This window comes from Sturnira hondurensis, unplaced genomic scaffold (assembly GCF_014824575.4).
Source record: "Sturnira hondurensis isolate 20B ecotype Veracruz unplaced genomic scaffold, ASM1482457v3 Scaffold0009935, whole genome shotgun sequence".
Lineage (NCBI taxonomy): Eukaryota > Metazoa > Chordata > Mammalia > Chiroptera > Phyllostomidae > Sturnira > Sturnira hondurensis.
In genome coordinates, this window is record NW_028082566.1 from 3,155,329 (window position 1) to 3,178,875 (window position 23,547).

The 23,547-nt window shown below is 36.3% G+C and overlaps 1 protein-coding gene across 1 annotated transcript in view; it reads left to right on the top strand.

Moving 5' to 3' along the window:
• The window catches only part of ABCD2 (ATP binding cassette subfamily D member 2), a 53,155-nt gene extending 39,125 nt beyond the window's left edge, over positions 1-14,030 (top strand). The window contains exons 8-10 of the mRNA XM_037058160.1: positions 2,689-2,773; positions 7,191-7,316; positions 10,578-14,030. Coding sequence (XP_036914055.1) covers positions 2,689-2,773; positions 7,191-7,316; positions 10,578-10,797 — 431 coding nt within the window. The 3' untranslated portion in view covers positions 10,798-14,030. The remainder of the gene's footprint in view (positions 1-2,688; positions 2,774-7,190; positions 7,317-10,577) is intronic.
• Positions 14,031-23,547: the final 9,517 nt, after the last annotated feature.

Here is a 23,547-nt window from a genome sequence, read left to right on the forward strand (position 1 = left end):
CAGAAAAAACAAGCTTGAATTCTACGTTTCATTTTGCATGGATTTTATGTTCTATTCCTAATGCTTTTACATTATCAGAAGAAGCAATGTAGTGTAGTAACTAAGCATATGAGCTTTGAAGTCAAAGTTCTGTGATTAAAACTCAATTAGTACTGTTCTCTGTATCTTCAACTGTAAAATGAGGACAAATGTCTATGTTATAAGGATTCTGAGAAAATTAAATAAAACTGTGTAGAACGTTTAGAACAGTGACACATAGTCCGTGCACAAGGATTAGCAGCTAATGGTACTTTGACTAGTTGTGGTATTGATACTGTGGTATTTTGCCTTTGGTGATATTTGATATTTTACATAGAATTTCCACACATATTAATTTATTTGATCCTTACAAAAAGCAAATGCAGACAAGGGCAGTGTTTCTATACTTGCTTTCATGGGGTTTGTAACACCATTATTATAATGGTGGAAAGTGGGTTGTCTTTCTGTTTCACGTGGCCAGCTCCTTCCTCGTTTTAAAATCGCGCCACAATGCATGCTTCTTGTTAGTCTTGGGTACGTTATTTTGGATAAGTCTGATATCCAGTAATCCAAGTGCAAATGTTTGATAAACATGGGATATTTTATTTTTTAGAAGTCAGCAAGAAGTTCTAGAACTGTTTATAAGAATGTTTCAACCTTAGTAGTGTAGTAGGAATTACTATGGTTATTGAGTGCTTCCTATGCAGAATATAACATGAAGCCATTTCCATTGTCAACTTATTTAATATTTATAACTTCCCAATGATGTGGGTTTTCCTAACCTTCGTACACCGGTGAAATTCAGAAGTTTGATACATTCCCTAGGGGCCTATAGCAAATGGTGAGACAGGGATTCAAACACAGACCTTACCTGAAAGTCAGTGTTCTGTACTATGCTGTGACACTGTGCTGTGTTATCCCCCGGAATCCTAGACACTAGTAAGAATTGCTTTACCCTTACAAATCAGAAAATTCCAAGCAAACACACTTTACTTGCCTAATATTTAAAATATGCAAAACATATTTATGTATTTTAATTTTTCAAGTACAGTTTTCTGCCTTTTATTCCCATCCCAGCCCACCCTCCCCCTAGCCACCTCCTTCCCATTTCCACCCCCCTTGTTTTTGTCCAGGTGTCCTTTATACTTGTTCCTACAAGCCCTTCCCCTTTTCCCCTAAAATTCCCTCTCCTCTCCCCTCTGGTCACTGTCAGCCTGTTCTCTATTTCAGTGTCTTTGGTTATATTTTAGGCAATATGTTTTTAAGTGAAGCAAGAAAGCACTTCCATTTGCAAGGTCATTACTTACTTCAGAAGAAGCCTACTAGAGCTCTGTTTAGACTACCTAATATTTTGCTTAGAGAAATGCTTTGCTAAAAAATGGAGTTAAAAGCTTTGTTTCATTCCATCAGAGAAGTTACAAAATAGGAAGTGCAAGTGTTAACAAATGGGCATGAACCAAAGCAGTTTGTGCATCTCTAGGATGCAGGAAAGACGTTCTCTTATCAGCTGTCTGAGTCTCCTTCAGTCAGCACATCAGAGGTGATAATATGACTTAGGGTTCCGATTTAGGTGTTCTGAGATTAAGCAGTGCTGCCTACTAAAACTTTTGGGTTTAGTAAACCAAAGGACATGATTGATTTAATATATAAAAGCTAAAATTTCCTTTGACCTATATACTTTTCTCTTGTCGTCTCAATTGGAAGGAGGGATTTCTTATAAGCCCAGACTATTTCTCTACCATGTAGAAATCTGAACCTATTTTTCAAATCCTCATTTATGTTTCATAAATGCCATATAATTTCATCCTAAAGAAAAATGTTATTTCAACAGTTCTCACTAGATGCAAGAACTTCAAATCAGATGGCATTTTGAGATTTGTTTCCTAATATAAAATAATAAGAATATATTTTTAAATAGATAGAAATTTCCTGGAAGGAAAATGACATGCGCAATTCTGCAGTTTGGTTTTTCATATAAAATATATTCTAGATACATTTCTATATTAGTAGATATAGATCTGTCCTATTTTTAAAAAATAGAGCATTGGTTTTAGCATAAATACCCACAGAGAGTCAGTAATTAAGAGTGATAAGAAATGGCATAAAGAAACTGTAAAAGCATGAAGATATATCTGCATATGAATCCCAACTCTGATACCTAGCTGTGTAAAATTAGACATGTCAATTTTCCATGAGTTTCGGTGTATCCATCTATAAAATGTGACTAATAATATCTACAACATGTGGTTGCAGAATATATAATGAGGAAACTCATACCACTTAAATGGCACAGGGGAGCCGTTTAGGTTAGTTCCTGTTTTACCCTTTGAAGACTTGCGATAGGCCTCTGCAAGTCTGTTGGCCTTTCCCCCAGAGCCTGCAAAATAAATGTAACTATGTCAACTCTTCAGAGAGATTCTGAAGCAAATTGTGTGTTAATACTTAGGATTCTTAGAAGATGACTTGTCAGTCAAAGGTATTACCCTTAAAAAATAGCGTATCGAAAACAAAATGCTTATACACGAGGCTCTCTAGCTTATTCAAGCGTGCATTCTGTAAAATACCCGGCTCCTTGTGTAAATCACTCAAACTTGCCAAGGTCACTTGTCCAAACTGTAAACACTGTAACAATGAAATGCTTTATAAAATATATATCTTTATATTTTTAAGGTTGGGATGCTGTTGTGGACTGGAAAGATGTCCTATCAGGAGGGGAGAAGCAAAGAATGGGCATGGCTCGCATGTTTTACCACAGGTAAGTGTGCTGTTCTCAGGAATCTACAATCTCACTGTTCTGACCCAAAACCCTTTGACAAGGTTCCGTGTTCTCATCTTTAGTTCAAAAATATCTTACTGAAAAATGAACACTTAGCCTTTTACAGTTTAACAGTGTTAAGTTGTTTTTTTAATGGGACAGAAATTTCCAAGTCTTTTTTCTATTTCTTTTGCCTAATAAGTTTAGTAAGGCTCCCCTCCTCAAAAATCAGAGATACAGCCCATGGAAAAGGGTGCCAGCTAGCATAGGTCTTAATGGACTCAGATAAAGAGGGGTTCAGAGAATACTCTCTCTTGATAAAACTTTGTTCTTTGCAACAAGCTTCAGGTTCATGACCTTTGGAGTTGAAAGACAGCAGGCACAGGACATTAGAAAGAAAAAGTAACACTGTTCTGATTTATTCCCCTGGTCTCTCCCAGTCTTCTCTGAAAAAAAATCCATCTCTCTCTCGCTCTCCACGCTCCCCACTTTTTTATCTTAGGTTCTGGCAATGAGAACCTGAGTTGTGTGCAGAGCAGGAAGTTTTCAGAAAAGTATTACCCACTTTTAGTACTTATGTCTTAGTCAAAAGGACCGAGGATGACATACATGAATGCGTGAATGGACCATAAACTGGGGCAGATACAATGCTCCTGAAGGAGGTGCAGTGGAAGCATTAATACCTTTGTAGGGAACTTTGAAAAGCTGTTAAAAGAGTAAAATATCTCAGCTAAGCCTCATTAAACACTTAGCACCTAGTTGGCCCTCATTTGGTAGCTAGTTGGTTACCAATTATTAAAAAAAGGAAAAACTTTTTGTTGTGGAGAAACATCAAAACCTCGAGAAACAAGAGGAAATTTTAAGATGAACCCCATTTTCCCATCATACTGATTCAATAAGGCTTACGTTCTGCCACATTTAATTTATCTATCTTTTTGAGCATTCTAAAGTGAATCCCAAACATTGTGACATTTTTTCCGCTTATACTTTGGCATCAATCTCTGAAATCTTAGAACATTTTCTTATATAATATTGTACCATAATTGTACCTAATAAAGTTGATGTTGATCATTTAAAGTTATCAAATACCTGGTTTATATTCCAAGTTCATCATTGAAAATAAGCACATAGCATTTAAACAAGTGCATTAAAATATAATTATACATTCATTTCATAAAAGTAGGAAATTCAGATAAATAAAAAAAGAAAAATCTGCTATTAACTATAGCATTTAAAATCTTGGAATAGTTTCTTCTCAGTCTTGGTGCACAAAAGTTGATCATCATCTTGATTTTTTAATGTAACTATGTTTATAAAGTATACTAAAATTTATATCTCTCTTTTATGTGTATTATTATGTAATAGCTACCCAGGGTTTTTTTAAAGTTATTAATGTAAGTTTTTATGTACCTAATGCACAGACCTCAAGTGTATACAATTCAATGACTCCTGCTAAATGTATAATACATTATGTAGCCAGTACCTCAGTTAAGATAGAGAACTTCTCTATCACCCTAGAAAGTCCCTCATTCCCATTTCCAGTCAGATCACCCATAGATAACTTATGTTTTGATATCTATCATCACAAGTTAATTCTTTCTGCTCTACAACTTCATATAAATTAAATCAGGCAGTATGTATTAACTTTGTGTCTAGCTGGAATTTTTGATGGAAAAAATTATTGTGTTAATAGCATGGCATTTGCAATAATATACATGGTTAGTTTAAGAATATAGTAGCAAAAAAATATGAACCAAAATTTGCTAACTTAGAATTTTCAGTGAAGTGTATTTTGTAATGCCCCTTTCTCAGATAGTGTGATAAGAATCAGGTGTAAACTTTATGGTTTGACATTTATAACCAGCTGTTACCCGCTATCATCACCCTGAATCTTTCTGAGCCCTGTCCATAAATATTCAGTAATATGATCACCAGCATAGTTGGTGAAATGCAATATGATGGAATGTAAATGTGATCACAAATTTCTCACTGCATCAGTTTGTTAATAAAATAAACTGTGTAATAAAGAGCAGGAGACCTTAATGAAAGATGCCAACCCAAAGAGATTTCAAGTACCCATAACTTGAAATAAATAGTTGATACTTGTGTATCTAAAATATTTTGGATATAATGTAAGACTGAAGAAAGATACAAATACACCCGTGGAAAGAAAATTTAGTGCTCATGAAGATGATGAAGTTGTTGAAAAGCAGAATCTATTGAGAAAAATAAAATTAAATGGAAATATTAAACCCAGTGAAAGCAAAGTATAATGAGAAACTGCCTCCTCTCATCCTTAAAGGACTAATAAAAAGATTTGAATTGCAATATGAAAGACTTGAGCTTGGTAAAATGGACAACTTTGGCAGGAAGTATTACATATCACAGTTGTATACTCTTTTTGAGAGGATTTTTAATGTTAAAAAAATGATCAGTATAGTCTTGTCTTAACAGGGATAGACAACAGCTTCTAGAACGTTCACTCATCTGATGATACTCCAAAAGAAAGAGGAAGGAAAATCTGACAAACCATATCATCTAAAGTTGTATTTAGTTTTATCAGTCCCAGATGCCAGCCATTGCCTACTATATTTAAGTACACATGCACACACCCGCCGTGCCAAGGAAACAGAAGTGTACAAGTTGTCTTACATCTGCTAGACTAGGGGTTGCTATGACAACAGAGTATGAGATACATACTTCTTTCTCATTCTAAAATGGCCTCTCTTCTCTGTTTAGCTCAAAGCATTCTGAAAAATTAGACACAATACAATATGTAACCTAATTACTAGAGAGATTTACAAAAATTTTTTTATCCAAACCTATCTTTTTCAAGTTTATTAATTCTTTTAAAAATTAATCTTTTAATTATAATTGATATATAGTATTATAGTAGTTGCAGGTTTACAACACAGTGATTTAACACTCATATACCGTACAAAGTGATCAGAACAGCAAGCCTAATAACCATCTGTCAACACACATAGTTATTACGACGTTATCAACTTTACTCCTCATGCTCTCCATTACGTCCTCATGACTTATTTTATAACTGGAAGCCAACACTCTCTCTTATACTTCTTTTTCTGTTTCCTCTTCTCCACTTAAAAATAAATTATCCATAAAACAGTGATCAACTCTGAGATAAAGAAGTAACGCTTAATATAAAACCGGAACAGTAACCAAAAGCCAAGCAGCAAAACTGTACCTGTCGATGTCATAAGGAACCTGCAGTGACCTTTTAGTTCTTTGCTTGGAGGGCAGCTATTAAAGTCAAATAGGGTGTTAAAGTTAACTTGACTCCAGGACCCATTAGCCTTTACTACTCCCCACCTCCCTCCCCCACACTAGTCCCAAACAGGTTACAGGATCTTATTAAAAGGCAAATCCATCATAGAAAAGCTATTTACAATGCTAAGTAATTGTCTATGCAGAATGAGAAATTACCAGCAGTTTCAATATGTATCTTTTCATTGCCATTTATTTTTAAAAAAAAACAGATTATCTTTATGGACAAAAATGTCCTAGTAAATACTTGAAACTGCTTTCCAGCCCTGAAGTAAGTAATAAATAACAGCTCATAAATTGACCTTCGGTCCTATTACCAAAGCTAAGATATATTGCTGAGTACCGAATACATATCTACAGCCCAGACCTTGAAAGAAGACAGGTAAAGGAAAAAGAACTATAAAAATAAGGGGTAAAATGGAAGGAAGAATCTAAACAGAAGGAAAGGGTGATGAGTGACAGGTACCTCTGATAGTAGTGGAAAGTCACTTGCAGAGTAAAAACTGACCTAGAAAATCAAAACTGTTGAGTACAATCAGAAAAATATTTGCTGGTGTTTCCCCCTAAGAATCAGATTGTGAGGCATGGTCACAGTATTACCATGTTAAATACCTTCCTAAACTTGTCAGAGTAAGCATACTTTTGCAGAATCTTGCAGCAGTGAGTTCCATTAATAGTGATTAGGTACTCACATTGTTGATAAAATTATCTTCTTAGTAAATCTTTTTCTAACAACGCTGTGGCTTGTTTGATAATTAGCTACTGTAATGTATTTTTCTTGTAATTACTCAGGACCTTGTCACCAAGAACGAACTTGCCTTCTGCAGGAAGTACCCTCGGTGACCGGCCGTATCTTTCCTATGCCTCGTGTTTATGATTCTGCATAACAAAAAAGCTTATGGTATTGTGGGCAGGCTTCAGAGAATCTACTGAAAGTTTAAGAAAAATACCATATTCTAGTCCCAAAAGGGTGGGATAACTGCTCTTTCGTTTTATCATTTACCACCTTTAATAATGTCACAGACTTTTTTTGCTCCTTTAAAGTTAACTTTGCAATTCATATTGTTCAGATAAAGACGTATCCTTTGAATAGGAAATTCATTAATTTATTTGTGTTTGTTTTTTAAAGACCAAGATATGCATTACTGGATGAATGTACCAGTGCTGTCAGCATCGATGTCGAGGGGAAGATATTTCAGGCTGCGAAGGCGGCCGGAATTTCCTTACTTTCTATAACACACAGGCCTTCTCTTTGGTAAGTCTTTTCCATGCAAATCTGTGATAGATGGTTTTCCTTATGCTTCTTAAAGAATAACTTTTCTAAACTTTTGACTGTGGAGCCTAGTGCCTTTTACTATTTTCTACCTGTATTTTGTTAAGTCGACACTGGTAGTTCACATACCCTGAACTTAGCATTCATGTGCTATTTGAAAACGATCACCACATTCCAGTAACCCCTAAAAGAAGTAAAAAAACTTGATGACGTTCTTTTACTGAAACTATTCGTAATTCTATGGCATGTACTAGGAAAGAATATACAAAGGTGAGCCAAAGTGGGTTTACAGTTGTAAGTACATGAAACACAGAGTTTATCCTTTTGAGTTAATAAACCTATTGAATAATCATAATCTGCATATCTGTTTCTTTTTTAAAATTTATTGTTGTTCTATTACAGTTGTCCCAAGATTTTTGCCCTCTGCCCCACTCTGCCAACCCACCCCCACACTCACAGTCAATCCCCACACTGTTGACCATTTCCGTACAAACAGTTATAAACCTGCTTTTGTCCACCCCTGTATTTACATGATATTACATATATTACATCATCCTTTTAGTTTGTTTTTCAAAATTCAGGAAAAATTTCAAAATAAATATTGTCTCAAATGGAATAAGTTGAAGGAAACACAGGAGAAAAAAAAAGCTTTTTTTGTTTATTTTAAGAAAAAGTAAGTGAAAATATTTTATAAATAATATCTCATAAAAACCTAATGGAATGTCCCATTTTTAAAAAATAATGCCATTTTGCCCTGACCAGTGTGGCTCAGTTGGTTGGGTGAAATCTAAAGGTCAAATCTAAAGGTCACCAGTTCAATTCCCAGTCAGGGCACATACTTGAGTTGCAGGTTCTGTCCCCAGTCGGGACACGGATGAGAGGCAACTGATTAATGTTTCTCTCTCACATCCATGTTTCTCTCCCTCTCTGTCTCCTCCCTTCCCTCTTTCTAAAAACAAATAAATTAAACCTTTAAAAATAATTTAATTAAAAAAATAATGCCCTGTCTAAAATCCTTCTACTTACCCATTGATTTCATCATCATAATTATTACTAATAGAGATTCAGCACCTATTCTGTTCCAGGCTCATTTTCTTTAAGCCTCGTAACAACCGTAAAGAGTATAGTAGTCTAGTTATGGCAACTGTAAAGAATCAGGAATGCCAGAGAAACAAATCAGAAAACCTCTTGAACCCTCTCTGATATGAATTCATTGTTTACTGACACGCTTCCCAATTGATCTCCTGTTGGGGTAACATGGAGTCACCTCTTAGTGTTGGGGTTTTCCGACGTCCGTCAGTGGTTCATTTTGCTATGCTGTCACTTAGTTCCTTATTTAAGTAGTCTAAAGAGTCATTAAAAGCAGTCGGTCATTTTTTCTCATTAAAGGAACAAATAGATTGTTGTTGTTTTTAGGACTTTATATTTTAGATTCACAGCAAAACTGAGAGGAAGGTACAGGAGTATCCCGTGAACTCTCTGCCCCTACACGTGCGCAGTCTGCCCTCTAATCCCCCCAACCAAAGTGGGACACTTGGATGCAAGGTTAGCAAGGCCCAAGAAAAGTTACAGTGACGTAAACAAAATTCTATTTTTATTGTTATTTCTGTTTTTCATATGACATTCTATTACTTTTGTTTTGGTTCTCATATACTAATAGCAGCATTTTCACATTTTCCCCCTTGACATAGAAATACATTGTTTCAATTGAATTTTCATGAGGTCCCACCTGTTGGGAGGTCAAATGTTTAAAAACTAAAAAACCTAAACACAGTAGATGATCAAAAGCATATAAAAAGATCGTTAATCCCTGTCATGTGTTATCAAACACTTGAACTTCAAACCTTGAGCTTGAAAGTGATTTTAGTCTTTTAGACATAGTTTAACCTGGCTTACTTTTCTCATCTTACAGCATGTTAAAACCATCCAACCAAAATGGGATGAAACTCAAATGTCTATCAATTGATGAATAGGTAAAATATGCAATATCATACAATGGAATGTTATTCAACCACAAAAACTAATGAGATATTTTACATGTTACTGCTGTATGAATTTTGAAATCATTTTGTCAAATACAGGAAGCCAGCCATAAAAAAGGCACATATTATTTATGAAATGTCCAGAATAGGCAAATCCATAAAGTGAAAGGAGGTGGGTGATTGGCAGGGACTGAGCAGAAGGGCAAATGAGGAAGGTCTGCTAATGGCTATGGGATTTATTTTGAGGGTGAAGAAAAGATTCTGGTATTGGGTAGTGGTAATAGGTGCATGAGCTTGTGAATATACTAAGAATCACTAACTTTACACTTTAAGAGGATAACTTTATGGTATATTAATCATGTCATTTAAAAAACATAAAAACTACCAAAATAAGCCCACTGATCCTAGTAAATAATGAACTAATGGTAAATAATGATGAGAGCTTAGAGGGGAATGAGAAAAGAGAAAAGCTATAGGGGAAAGTCAGAAGGACTCAGGAGACCTGAGAACATGGGCCATGTCAGCACAGTGATAAGTTCAACAGCTCAGCCAGCCTTGCTGTCCCCACTCATCCCCACAAATCCCAGGGGCCGGTGGCCTTAGCCTACCTTTAGGAGAAGATAAATTGTCTGCTGCCTCATTAAAAAAAAAATCACCTCTATACCTCTCTGAAGTTCCTAATTATGAACTCAAGCCATGAGAAAAGAAATTATGTGGAAGCACAGAAGTATTTTTTAAAGATTTCTATCAAAGAGTTCCTTTTTAAGAATGTTCTAAAGTTTTAATAATTGAAAAAATGTTTACTTATGTAGAACAAGTCATTCCTAAAGGATGGTGTATTAACGAATTGGTATTGTATTTTCTTTATTTTTTTCAGTTTTTTTCATCACAAGCTTTAGAATATTTACTTTTCCCCCTCAGCTTCCTTTCTTATTCCCATCCTAAGTACTCCTTGATTTTTATTCGGGAGCCATACTGTATTATGAAGATAAATTAAACAGATGCAACAGCATGTTGCAATTCACATACATTCATAACATGAAATTAAATTTAATGTAAGCAGTAGAATTTCCTAGAGATGAATGACTTTCATAGTAAAAGAAAATCACAAAATTTAACCTTTCGAAGGATTTTTGAAAATCAAGTGTAAAATGGACATCTTCCTTAAAACCTGCTTTTGGAAATCAGTGAGAATGGTAAACCTATAACTGAAATGGCTTTTCACAATTACTGCTAATGTTATTTTACTTTGATTATGCAGGAAATACCACACTCATTTATTACAGTTTGATGGTGAAGGAGGTTGGCGCTTTGAACAATTGGACACTGCAATCCGTTTAACACTGAGTGAAGAAAAACAAAAGCTAGAATCTCAGCTCGCTGGAGTCCCCGAAATGCAGCAGAGACTCCATGAACTGTGTAAGATTCTGGGTGAGGACTCAGTGCTGAAAACAGCAAAAAATGAAGACGGAGCGTCCTAATTTGCTTCAACACGCTTTGAGAGTGGACTTTTAGGCAAAGGCTCAGAGACACTCTGTTGTAGTGCATGCGTTGTGTTAAGCTAAGCACAAAGAAAAGAGCAGCAACAAATATTTTCTAAGATTTTAGCATCAAGAAAATATATAGTCTGACTTTTCAGAAGAAAATAAACAAATGCATTATGTAAGATTAGTCACTATGGCTTGTACTAATAATTCCCAGTGGAAGCCTAATTCACCTGTAAAACAGGATGTTCTGGGTGAATTCATGAACAATGCCAGTTTACTGTGTGTATGTGATGTGTCTGAAGTTCGTAACAAATATGGGAGAGATCTTCAGAACAGAACAACTTAAGGGCAGCATTTGGGTTGAAATCAGGTACATAAAATGAGAAGTTTGAGTCACATTTTAGTCTGTGGTTATTAGGTTTAATAGCTAGAATTTAGGTTCATCATTGCTGGTAGTCAACTAAGCCTGTGTACAAAATAGCTGACAGTTTGATAAATAATTTCAATATGAAAAAATTATCTGAATCCAGTGGTTGAAAGGAGGAGGAGGCATGGCTGTCTATGCATAAAATGCCATATTTTTAATTTTAAGTTTTGACTGTCTTAGTGTGAGTGCATACCAAATTGAATGTTTTGATGAAACTCTTATGTATTTGTTAATAAATTCTTTCATTTTAAAAGGAAAATTGCCATTGCAGAAAAGCAATATCCGAGCAATGTTTGTTTCAGCCTGTTACTTTACTTGGCAGCATTATTTATTGCAACTTCTGCCCAGAAATACTTTGCTTCTTTTTGTGCACAAAGGAGAGTCTATCACATTTTTCCAAATAGCAACATTATAATAGAATGTAGGGATTCTCTAAATCCCAGTAGTAATAGCAGGTAGTGGAATAGTACTTTATAGTTTATAATTCCCACATCATTTCATTTTCATCCTTGTGGCAACCTGTTGAGACAGATAGTATTTTTCCTAGTTTGCTTTGGAAAAATTGACACGTAGACTTGCCTTCATTATGCAGTTTATTTAGGGACAGATCCAGGGATGAAATGTAGTTCTCCCGAACCCCTTGTTCAGTGCTGTTTCCACTACACGTTCCCCTTAAAATCTGACTGGGCATAATATCAACAAAAGTTAGGTGAGCTGTTGAAAAAAATAAATCTGGTAATGTTAGTGTTATTTGGTCACTGTTTACAAGAAACAGAAATGAATTACCAAGTGAAAAAGTCATTGATTGGTCTGTGGTTTAAAAAAAGCCAAGAAAGTTAGCAAATCTTCCAGCAACTATGCACTCATAATATTAATTTACCTCCACAGATGACATTCAGAAGGGGAATTAATTGCGTTGTAGGTAAATTTAGTATTTATTGAACATAATGAGAAAGAATCTGTATAGAATAGTCATGTGAAATAAATCTTATCTATTCATGTGCCCTGGAGTTTGAAACACAAAAGCCAGGACAGGCGTGCGTTTTCATCTCTTACTGTCTGTGACACCATGCTGATAGGCTAGGAAAAGGGTAGGGATGATTAGTTGTTAGTGGTTTAGAATTGCATTTGCATATTTAGACACAAACATAATAGTTGCTAAGTCAGTGATCCTCAGACTTTTCAGGGGATAGAGTACTTGGAACTCATTCGTGATGATTGTAGGTGAACATCATGAAATGTTCAATTTTGTTATGCTCACTGGAACATTTAAGCTATATTGATAAATATAACTGAAGGAATGCAATATAAAATCCTAATTAGCATAACTGTCTAAGATTTTCATTTAGTATCCTTAGCTACTCGTTTATTCATTGTCAGTTACTACCACTTTCTTTAGAAAAGCGAGTCAGGTATCAAAGGTTTAATTAATGCATGGAACCAAAACTTAAACCTAATGAAAATTGTCCATTAATGATAACTTCTACGTTGGCAGTTACCCGTTTTATACTGCTGTTGGGAAAAATCTGAGGCAAGTATCTTAACTTTTAAAAGTATAAAAGGAAAATAAAAAATTATTATTTGAAACGTGCATGATTTTCATGCCTTAATTTTCATGATTTGAAAAATAAAGCATTTAGGACCTAATACATTGTTTTCAAAATCTGAAAAAAATACCAAAACAAATATTAGATGTGTAATTAACCCTTATTTACATATTCTACCAATGACCTGAAGTAAATAAGACTCATTATTTATAATGTACAGGAGCGAAGGATGTTTGAAATTTCATATGAAGAACTACACATACTGCAATGGAAATGTTAAAATTGTAAGAGGAACATGGTTTCCATGAAATTTTTGTGCCTATTTGTTTTCTTCCAGGACCAGTCCTCTAACTGGGTGGGGAAAATGTCTGTCGTTTGAGTTTCTGTGTATGTACTATATACCATTTCCCATATTTTGCTATTCTTATGTTTCATAAAAACATGAACAAGATTGAGAAACTAAGTAGCCATCTTTGAGCCTAAAAAGGAACAGATGAGGAAAGGAAAAAGAAAGGATTTTTCCAACTACTTTTAAACCATGTTATCTATTTGCCCAAACTTTTGACTTCTGTTTTGTTTGTCTGTCAAAGAAAGCTACAAGCTTATGGAGCTTGATTTTTGTGTGTGTGAATTTTTTGGTTAACTTTTAAACTTGGAAAGTAAGTTGTATTCTGTTAAAGTTTGCATTGCATTTCTACGGCATGTAGCGTTGTGCCTGCCAAGCCTGAGTTTAAAATAATGTATGTTCTTGTAAATAAGATATTGTGGAAGCATCCCTTTCCAGTAATCTCAAAGAGAACCATAGATCTTGAAATTCAACCCATGTTTACATTTGTTTACAATGGAAATAATTTTCCCTTGACAGGAATTTGGTGTGTGTGTCAAATTTTGTTCTGCCAGTGAAGGTAGAAGTGGACATGTTAGTTTTTATTTGTGAGTTTGGTTCCAAATATAATTTCATATTTGGCAATAGGCTTAGCCTACTTAAATCTCTTTGGAATAGCTTTTTGATTCCATAAGCCTAGAAAAAGTTTTTACACATTGGTAACGGAATCCAGAGAATGTTACACCCCTCTGATATGTGCATGAAATGGTCGTAGTTATTAAACCACTGACTGAAAAGGAGGCCTTGGATACTTTGTGGGCAAAAAACTGTCCTCATTTAGACGTGGAAAGTACTTTCACATGAATCAGGGTATTTACAGTTCTGCTGATACACATGTCAAATATGTTCTAGAGTGGACTTGTACTGTTTACCACATGAAAATTTTCCGGTGGATGTATAAAATATTTTTATTAAAAGCAAATTTCTTCTTCATTGCTGGTGCCTTTCCTGATGAGCAAGTACAAATATGACTTTACAACTTTTCATCCGAAATTTTCAAAACCAGTTATCTATACTTATAACCAGGGCTTGCATTAATAACAGCAAATGAGACAAATGGTAAAAAACCATTACGTAGCTAAACTAGAATGCATCTATGTGTGAATATATCATAATATAGTCTCCATCTACTGTGAAGTTACTTGAGCTCAACATTCCTTGTGAATGTCTTAATCAGAAAGAAGAATTCTAGTGCTTGAAAATGCCCTATTTCTGTATTTTAAATGACTCTGCTGGGCATCTTTCTACATACACATCAGTTACAAGTTGAATGGTGCACAACTTTGTGTAGTACTATGCATAATAGTTACTGAGGAGTTGCTTAAATATTTATTTTCTTTATTAATTCAACACACACTTATTTATTAAGTACCCACCTATGCCAGTGATTGTGCTGGGTTCTAGGAATAAATAAAATATGGTTCCTGTCCCATCAGGTTCACAGTGCATTGAAAATTAGGAAAATGAGTGTGCTCGGTCCGAGAAAAAGTCAATAGGTACTATCCATTATTCACCAAGGAGGCACAAAGCATTGCATATACAATGAGAGGCAAGTCAAGACAGTAAGGGGAAGTAATTGAATTCATCCAACCTCATACAGCCACGAAGCTATAGAGCTGAAATTTGAACCTAGTAATATTTGATTACAAAGCCTCTGCAACTCCCCATCAACTTCCTTTTAATTAGTTTAGGTCTGTTTCATTATTACTGTTTTTAACTATAAAGTTTAAGTATACTTTTAACTAGTCCAAAGTTTCTGGTTAACCAAACAGGTGAATATTTTTATCTAAAAAGAAAATTTATTTAGACATTACACAAATTATATTTTACACTCTTTTTATTATAAATGATGAATGTGGTCCTATAGGAGGAAAACAAAAGGCAAATGTTCACATGTTTTGAGGAAAAGATGTCCAAACTGGTTCAGTACATTTTTATCGACACATTCAAAATACCAGCTACTGTGCTAGGGGCACAGAAGTGAACGAGTCAGACCTGGCCTCAGCCCTCACAAAACGTTTAGTACATCAGTACCAAACAACTGTGCTGCTGTTAGAACCTGCGATCCCATCCAAGTGTCATATGTGTTTTATAGCATCTTCTCCGTTCTTGGATTTCTTGCCCAAGACCACTCTGTTGCCACATTTAAGGAATAAGCATTTTCTGGGAGCAGATTCTCTTGACTACATACACACTTACGGACTTCGTGATTCTCATGCCCTCCAACTTGATCTAAGTTATAAGTTCCCATAAAATTGGGCTGCAGGACGCTACCATCCTTCAGCAGTAGGTGCTCCCGCACATTAGCATGTTGTGCTGAAACCTGAGAAACATCAGCTTCTCAAGTTCAGATTGTGTAAAATGAGCCAGTTTTGTAAAATGAGAAGTATCTCTCTTGTGTTAACCCAAAATGCAGAAAACTATAGTAGGAAAGTTCTAAAAAGAAAAAAAAACGGCAGCATAAATACTGCATAAATGTAAATATACACATTTTCCAAAAAACACATTTAAAATGATAAACTCTATCTTACTACTTGCGACCCATTATAGGAGATGAGGTGATTAACTATTCAGCCTGTGTGTTTTATGAGATTTAATACCTATAAAATAGACTATGCAGTAACAAAGCAATGAAATAAACACTAAATAACATTTGCTTAGCAATGTCATTTAATTATAGTTAATCCATTTAAAATAGTCAAGCTTATACAGCAAAATTTAATATTCATATGTTGGATATATTAAACTTAATTAAAATGTATTGGGTCTAGATAGTATGTAAATGCATAAAACTAGAAAAGTTTGCTCTAGAAAAATATTTCAGGACTTACATTGGGATAAGGCAAGAAAGGTCCTATAATCAGATGACCCTTTATTGGGAAGATAATATAATGGGACCTATTGCAACATGCAGAGAGTGATAATCCAAGAGTGATAAAGACTCATGAAGCAAGTGCCAAAGTCCTCTTGGTTAGGCTAGCCTGTTGCTCAATGTGGGTCAAGTTTCCAGGATCCAAATAGGTGGGGTCTAGAGAAATGAGGTTAACATAGATCCAAGCAAATACATATTTTTCTGCAACCTAACACACATTCATATGGACACACACACAACTTCTTAGAAGTTTAATACAAAAATAGCATAATAGTTGAGAAGTGTTAAGGACATTCACGTTGTCATGAAACAGACCTCCGGGATATTTCCACTTTACAGAGCTGAAACTCCATGCCCGTGAAACAACTCCCCTTGATCCCCACTCTTTAGTCCCTCGGTAACCACCACTTTACTTCCTGTTGCCATGAATTTCACCACACCAGCTACCTCATCTAAGTGGACTCACACAGAATTGGTTTGGTGTGTGTGTCTGTCTTTCCTCTTTTCGCCTCTCTGCGTAGTTCTCAACATTCTTGAAGTCACTCAGAACAGGCCCAGTAATCCATAGATCCTCCACCTTCGTTTCCATCAATCCCTCATGACCATAACAAAATCTTTTCTCAAATGAGTCATAAGTAAAATTTTACTTTCCTTCAGGTTTGTATAAAATTCAATACCAACAGAAAATCCTACCCTAACAACCACTGGAATCCTTCCCGACCGTAAGAACGAGGGGATTGTTTCAAAGCGGAGAGCAAGTTCCGACTCCAGCCCATAGCAGAGCCGGTGAGAACGGCCAGCTCTTCTCGCTTAGCCACGAGCCCGAGGAGGCGGCTGTGTCCAGCAGTGAATAAAACTCCGGCTCTGGGCAGACTCCTGGGTTGGGTCCCGCCTCTGACACCTGCCTGGTGAGCATGTTACTTAATCTCTCCATGCCCTGGGTTTCTCATTTTTTAAGTGGAGACAATAATAGTCCTGACCTCATAGAGCGTTGTGAGAATTGAATGTATTCGTATTTATAAAGTGCTTAGGAGAGAGCTTGGCATGTGTTATAGTTTTTATTATCATGTAAGCATGTGTTGGTATGTGTTACTTAAATAAAATCTAATCACCACCCCATAAAAATGGGTGTCTGTGATTAGGACATGGAAGAGTGACAAATAATTTCAGGGGAGAAGTGGTCCTTTTGGACTGAGAGACCACAAGTATAAGTAGCCAAAAGAGAACTAGCCCAGTGTCTGATGTATAGATAGTAGTTACTCAATGTGTGTTTGTGAAATAAATGCCTGAATGACTGAATGAATAAATAAATGAGGTGATATCCGAAGAAAGAGAGAGAAATGCATGTCAAAGATAAAACTGCTTTCTTAGCAGTTTTGCCAAGTGTCCAGATGCTAATTGGCATCTCACTGAATTGGATGGTGTGGCTGTCTTTGCAGTGGGTCCCAGTGGTTACTGAAGCCTGCAGTTATGTGTGAACTGATATGTCAATAAAGCTGAAACACTAAGCTTCCTCTCAATTTACTTCCTCCGGTCCCAGATCTGCCAATGCCCATCCACAATAATAGTGTGCCCACTTCGTGCTTATTTTCCCCCCATATGATGGAAAAGGAAAAAGGACATGAGGAAAAGAGAAGATTTGTAGAAAAAGGACAGTGAAGTACCCTGACCAGTGTAGGTCAGTTGGTTGGGCAGCATCTGGAAAGACAAAAAGTCACCAGTTTGATTCCCTGTCGGGGCACATGCCTGGGTTGTGAGTCCGGTCCCTGGTCACGGGGTGTGGGAGAGGCAACTGATCACATTTCTCTACCTTTCTTCCTTCTTTTCTCTCTCTCTAAGAATAAATATTTTTTTTTAAAAAAAAAGACAGTGAAGAGAAAGCTAGTGAAAGGGAAAAAGAAATGGTAACACGTGGTTGTTTGTGCAGCGACAATGGAGAATACGGCAAAGAGAAGAGGAGGAGGGTAATTCTGGAGACTTATGACCTTCACCTTACTGCTTTCCCTCATCTCCTCTCTTACTTTCTCAGGCGAATTTCCATATTCCCAGGGAATTCTAAAACAGGTGCTTATTAGAGCTCATCTTTCTTTATGATGAAGATAGAAAATGGAGATAGACTCATCGCAATCTCTTATTGACATACTTTCAGTTATCATATTACCCCCAAACTATACTGGTCACACCCAGCTGGCAAATCTCCAATCATGTGTGATCCTAATCACCAGTCCTCTTCATGCCTGGACAAGAGCAGCTGCGTGCAAGTGGAGCAGGTCACTCTTCAGGGTAAAATGTTCACTAGACATTCGTGATGGACTTCAAAAGACTTCCCTGTACCACTCTCTCTCCCACTCTCCACGGGCACTTTCTCAAATTTCCACTCCTCTCTGAACAGGTCCATCCCTTCCTCCTTTTCTCGCAGCTGGCCTTTGGCTGGCCCTTCACCTCCTGCTACCGAATCCTATTCCTCACAAATTCTCTTTTGTCCCTTCTCACACAGGATTGCATCTTTGTTTTCTAAATCAGTTGTTTCTAGGACTCATTCTTGCCACCTCCTCACTCCTCACACTCCATATCTAATTTACCACTAAATCCTGTGTATTTTCCCTCCTAAACAATAGCTCTCGGGTAAGGCTCCTTTCTGTCTTCACCACACTAGCAGGGTTCACGGAGAAATCATTTTCCTCCACCTGGACTGTTGCCATTGCTGCCTAACTGATCCTGCTGTGTTCATTCACTGAGATGCCACCAATCTGTTCTCAAAAGTTTCTAAATGTGTTTTCAGTGTGGCATTACACGTACACTAAAAACTATACAAAACATAAATATAAAGTCCAATACATGATCACAAGTTCACCACCTGTTTAACCACCACACAAGTTAATGAATAGGGCGTTGCAGATACTGCAAGAGCCCACTAATGCCCCCTTCTAGTCATGAGTTCCATTTCTTTCACTCCTAGTATAACCACTGTCCTGACTCCTTACACCAAATATTAGTTTTGTCTGCATGTAACATTATGCAAATATGATCAAACTGCGTGTGTCTTTGTGCCCTGGCTGGTGTAGCTCACTGGATTGAGCACAGGCCTGTGAACCAAGAGGTTGCCAGTTTGATTCTCAATCTAGGGCACATGCCAGGATTGTGGGCCAGGCCCCAGGAAGGGGCTTGTGAGATGCAACCACACACTGATGTTTTCTCTCCCTCTCTTTTTCCTTCCCTTTCCCCCTCTTTAAAAATAAAGAAATAAAATCTTTTTTAAAAACTGCATATACCTTTCTGGGTTGAACTTCTTTCATTTAACATTATGTGTGTGAAGTTCATCCATGTTGTAGTGTGTAATCATAGTTTATTCATTCCCATTGTTACATAGTAACCCATTGTATACTTATATCACAATGTATCATTTCATTCTATTCTTGATGAACTTTTGTTTCCAGTTTGCAGCTTATAAACTTTTTATGTATATCTCATGCTACATATTTCTCTTCAAGCCCATCCATGCTAGAGGCAATAGCTAGAAACCTTTTCCTAATGCAAATCTAATCTTGTTATTCTTCTGTCAATGACTTTCAATAGCTCTTAAGAAAAACTAAATTCCTTTATTTGTCCTACAAAGGCCTACATAATCTGGATTCTCTCTCTCCAGAGCCTTTTCTTGAACCATGACTTCTTTGCTCCAGATCCTCTGTACTTTTCCTGAAATGATAATCATTCCTTTCTATCAGATGGTCTTTCACAATTTGTTCCACTTGCCTACAGAGCTACCCTTCAGCCTCTTCATACTTTATTCTTTCTTCAGGTCTTGACTCTGTCTTCAATCCCACAGGGAAGCTTTTTCTTACCATGTAGAGGTTCAATTTTCATAACATTGTATATGTCCTTCATATCATTTATCACGGTTGTAATTTTGCCTTTCTTTGAGTAACATTTATTTCCAACCCCTGACTCTACTGCACTATAGATTATCAGTTACAATAAAGCAAGGACTATGGAGTTTGCTTCTGTTTGCTTGCTTGTTTGTTTGTCTGTCACTAGATTTTATCCTGGCCTTCTGCCAGGCCCACAGTAAGAATGCAAGAAGTAGATGTTCAATGAATCAATCAGTCAGTCAATGAAACAATCAAATTACCACTCTTCACTGTGTATAAACCTGTAAGATTTATGGTCAAGTATCAGAGAACTGGTGTTAGAGTCACTAGGTCATTTTCTGACGAAATTATTAAAACAACACTCTCTTCTTCACTTTTCTAACTCTAGCATTTGTCGCCATGTTCATTAGCCTTACTTAAAATGAGGAATTAGCTTGTTCCATGTATATAAAAATGTTTAGTTCTGACAATTGTAAGTAGCATTTTATGGGCAGATTATAAGTGTCTGTTCTTAAAATAGAATGTAAGCAGGAGATTTTATTTGAACGCTTTCATATTAATGGGATGTTGATCATGGAGTTTCCAGATGTTTCGTTTTCTGCAGCTCTGGGTGCAGAGAGAACTCTCACTGCCACCAGCGTTTCTGTGGTGCAACTGCAGCGTTTCTGTGGTCTCTCTGATGGCTAGTGATGCTGAGCATCTTTTCATATGTCTATGGGCCCTCTGTATGTCCTCCTTGTGGAAGTGTCTGTTCATGACCTTTGCCCATTTTTTAACTGAATTGTCTTCCTGGTGTTGAGTCATATGAGTTCTTTATACATTTTGGAGATCAAACCCTTGTCCAAGGTATCATTGGCAAATATGTTTTCCCCTATGGTTGGTTCCCTTTTCATTTTGATGATGTTTTCTTTAGCTGTGCAGAAACTTTTTAATTTAATGTAATCCCATTTGTTTATTTTTCATTGTAGGGTGTTAAAATTCCCTACAATGAGTATAATGCTGACAACATCTTTTTTGAAGTCCTCCAAGATTTTCTTTCCATATTTAGGTGCTTCTGTGCTGGGTGCATGTATAGGTACAAGGGTTATGTCTTCCTGATAGATTACTCCCTTAACTATTAGGTAGTATCTTTCTTTGCCTCTTTTTGTAGTATTTGTTATGAAATCTGTTTTGTCTGATATATATATTGCTAACCTAGCTTTTTTTCATATACGTTTGCTTGGAATATTTTTTTCCAACCCTTCGCTTTCAGTCTGTGTAGATATTTTGTTCTGAGGTGGGTCTCTTGTAGACAGCATATATATGGGTCATGTTTTCTTATCCATTCAACTACCTTATATTTTTTATTGGAACATTTAATCCATTTACATTTAAGGTTATTATTGATAGATACTTATTCATTGCCACTTTTCCCTTTACCTGCATCTCTCTCTCTCTCTCTCTCTCTCTCTCTCTTTCTTCATCTTCTTAAAGCAGTTCCTTAATCATCTCTTGCCATGCTGGTCTGGTGGAGATGTACACTTTTAGCCCTTTTTTGTTTGGGAGACTCCTTATTTAACCTTCCATTTTAAATGAGAGCCTCACTGGCAAAAGTAGTCCTGGTTGCAGGGCCTTGCTTGTCATTACTTGAAATATTTCTTGCCACTCCCTTCTAGCCTATAGTGTTTCTGTTGAGAAATCATCTGATAGCCTAATAGGAGCTCCCTTGTATGTTCCTGGCTGTTTCTCTCTTGCTGCCTTTTAGATTGTCTTGTCTTCATTAAATTATGATATTTTAATTATGATGTGTCTTGGAGTGGGCCTCTTTGAGTTCATGTGATTGAGACCCTCTGTGCTTCATGGACTTGTGTGACTTTTAACCTCGTCAAGTTAGGGAAGTTTTCTGCCATTGCTTTTCCAAACAGGTTTTCTGCCCCATGCTCCTCTTCTTCTCCTTCTGGTATCCCTGTGATATGAATACTATTATGTTTCATGTTGTCCTGAAACTCCTTTAATCCCTCTTTATTCTTTTTCAGTCTGTTTTTTTTTTTTGTTTTGTTTTATTGCGCTGCCTGGGAGTTTTTCTTACCTTTTCCTCCAGTTTGTTGATTTGATCTTCTGCTTCATCTGTTTTTAATTCCTCTAATGTATTCTTCATTTCAGATAGTATATTCTTCATTTCCTCTTGGCTCTGATTGATAGTTTCTCTGTCCTTTCTCCTACTGGTGTAATTCCCAGTAACTTCCCTGCAGTTTCCTTGAAGTTCCTTGTGGTTCCTTGTGAGCTCTTTGAGCATCTATATAACCATTATTCTGAACTCAGTGTTTGATAGTTTGCTTGCCTCACTTTCATTTAGCACTCTTTCTGGGAATTCCCCCCTTTCCTTTAGCTTGGGTGTCGTTTCTTTGTCTCCCCATTTTAGGAGACTCTTCTTGTTTGTTTCTGCATATTATATTGATCTTCTTTGACTCTTGTCTACATGATGTCAACTTCTGTGGTAGGAGACCTGTGTGACTGATTGGTGCAGTCTCCTTGATCTCCTGAGCTGGATGCTCTTGGAATGCCCTTTATGTTGCTTACGTGGGCTCTCTGGTTGTAATTGGCTTTTCGATGTTGTCAGGTTTTTCTTTGGTGGGTCCTTCCCTCCAGCTGGCTGACTGAGATTCACACTGCCCACCACATCTTGCATGCTATTGTACAGGTGCTGCCAGAACACAACCAAACAAACCAGGAAACAAACCCACATTTGCAAAAATAATGCAACCCACAACCACACTATCGAGAGCAAATGAGCAAATATTAATAAAGGCGTAAAGAGAGTGGAGCTTTATAAGAAAGGAAGAATGGATATGAGATGACTAACTGAAGAAAAGTGGTTTTGAGAGGATTGGAGGAGGAGAAATAATAAGAGTAGGGAATAGAAACAAGATGAAGAAAGAAATAAAAGAAATTTTACATCATAAATAAAAATGCAAGGGAAGAAGGGAGAATGAAGTAAGAAAAGGGAAGAGTTTTACAAATATGAAAAAAATATATTGAAAATAATAGGAACCAAATTGGAGGAAAAGATCCACCATAGCAATATCAACAACAAATGAGAAAAAAATAATAGGAACAAGAAGGGAAAAAGAAACAAAGAAAATTTATGAGATGTCTAGAGCAATGAAAAGTGATTTTGAGAGGACAGAGGAAGAAGGAATACTAAGAGTGAGGAATGAAAATCAAGCTAAAAAAGGGAAAATTTTCTATTTAAAATGAAAAAAATGAAAGGGCAGGAGGAAGGCAAAATGAAGTAGGAGAGGGGAACAGTAAAATATGAGATTTAAAATACAAAAAGAATGAAGGTCTAGAAATAAAATTGAAGAAATGCAACAACAACCATCATATCAACAACCAATGAACAAACATTGATAGAGGTGAGGAGAGAATAAGGGTATTTTAAGAATGGGAAAAAATATGAGATGACTAATGACAAGAAAAAAATGGTTTTGAGAAGCTGGAGAGGAAAGAAATAGAAAGAGTGTGGAATAGAAACAAGTCATAACAAGAGAAAAAATAAAATTAAAACAAAAATAAAGAGAAAGGAAGGTGGTAAAATGCAGTAAGAGAAAGGAGAAACAAAAAAGAAGATTTGAAATAAACCAAAATATAAAAACTAGGGAAAG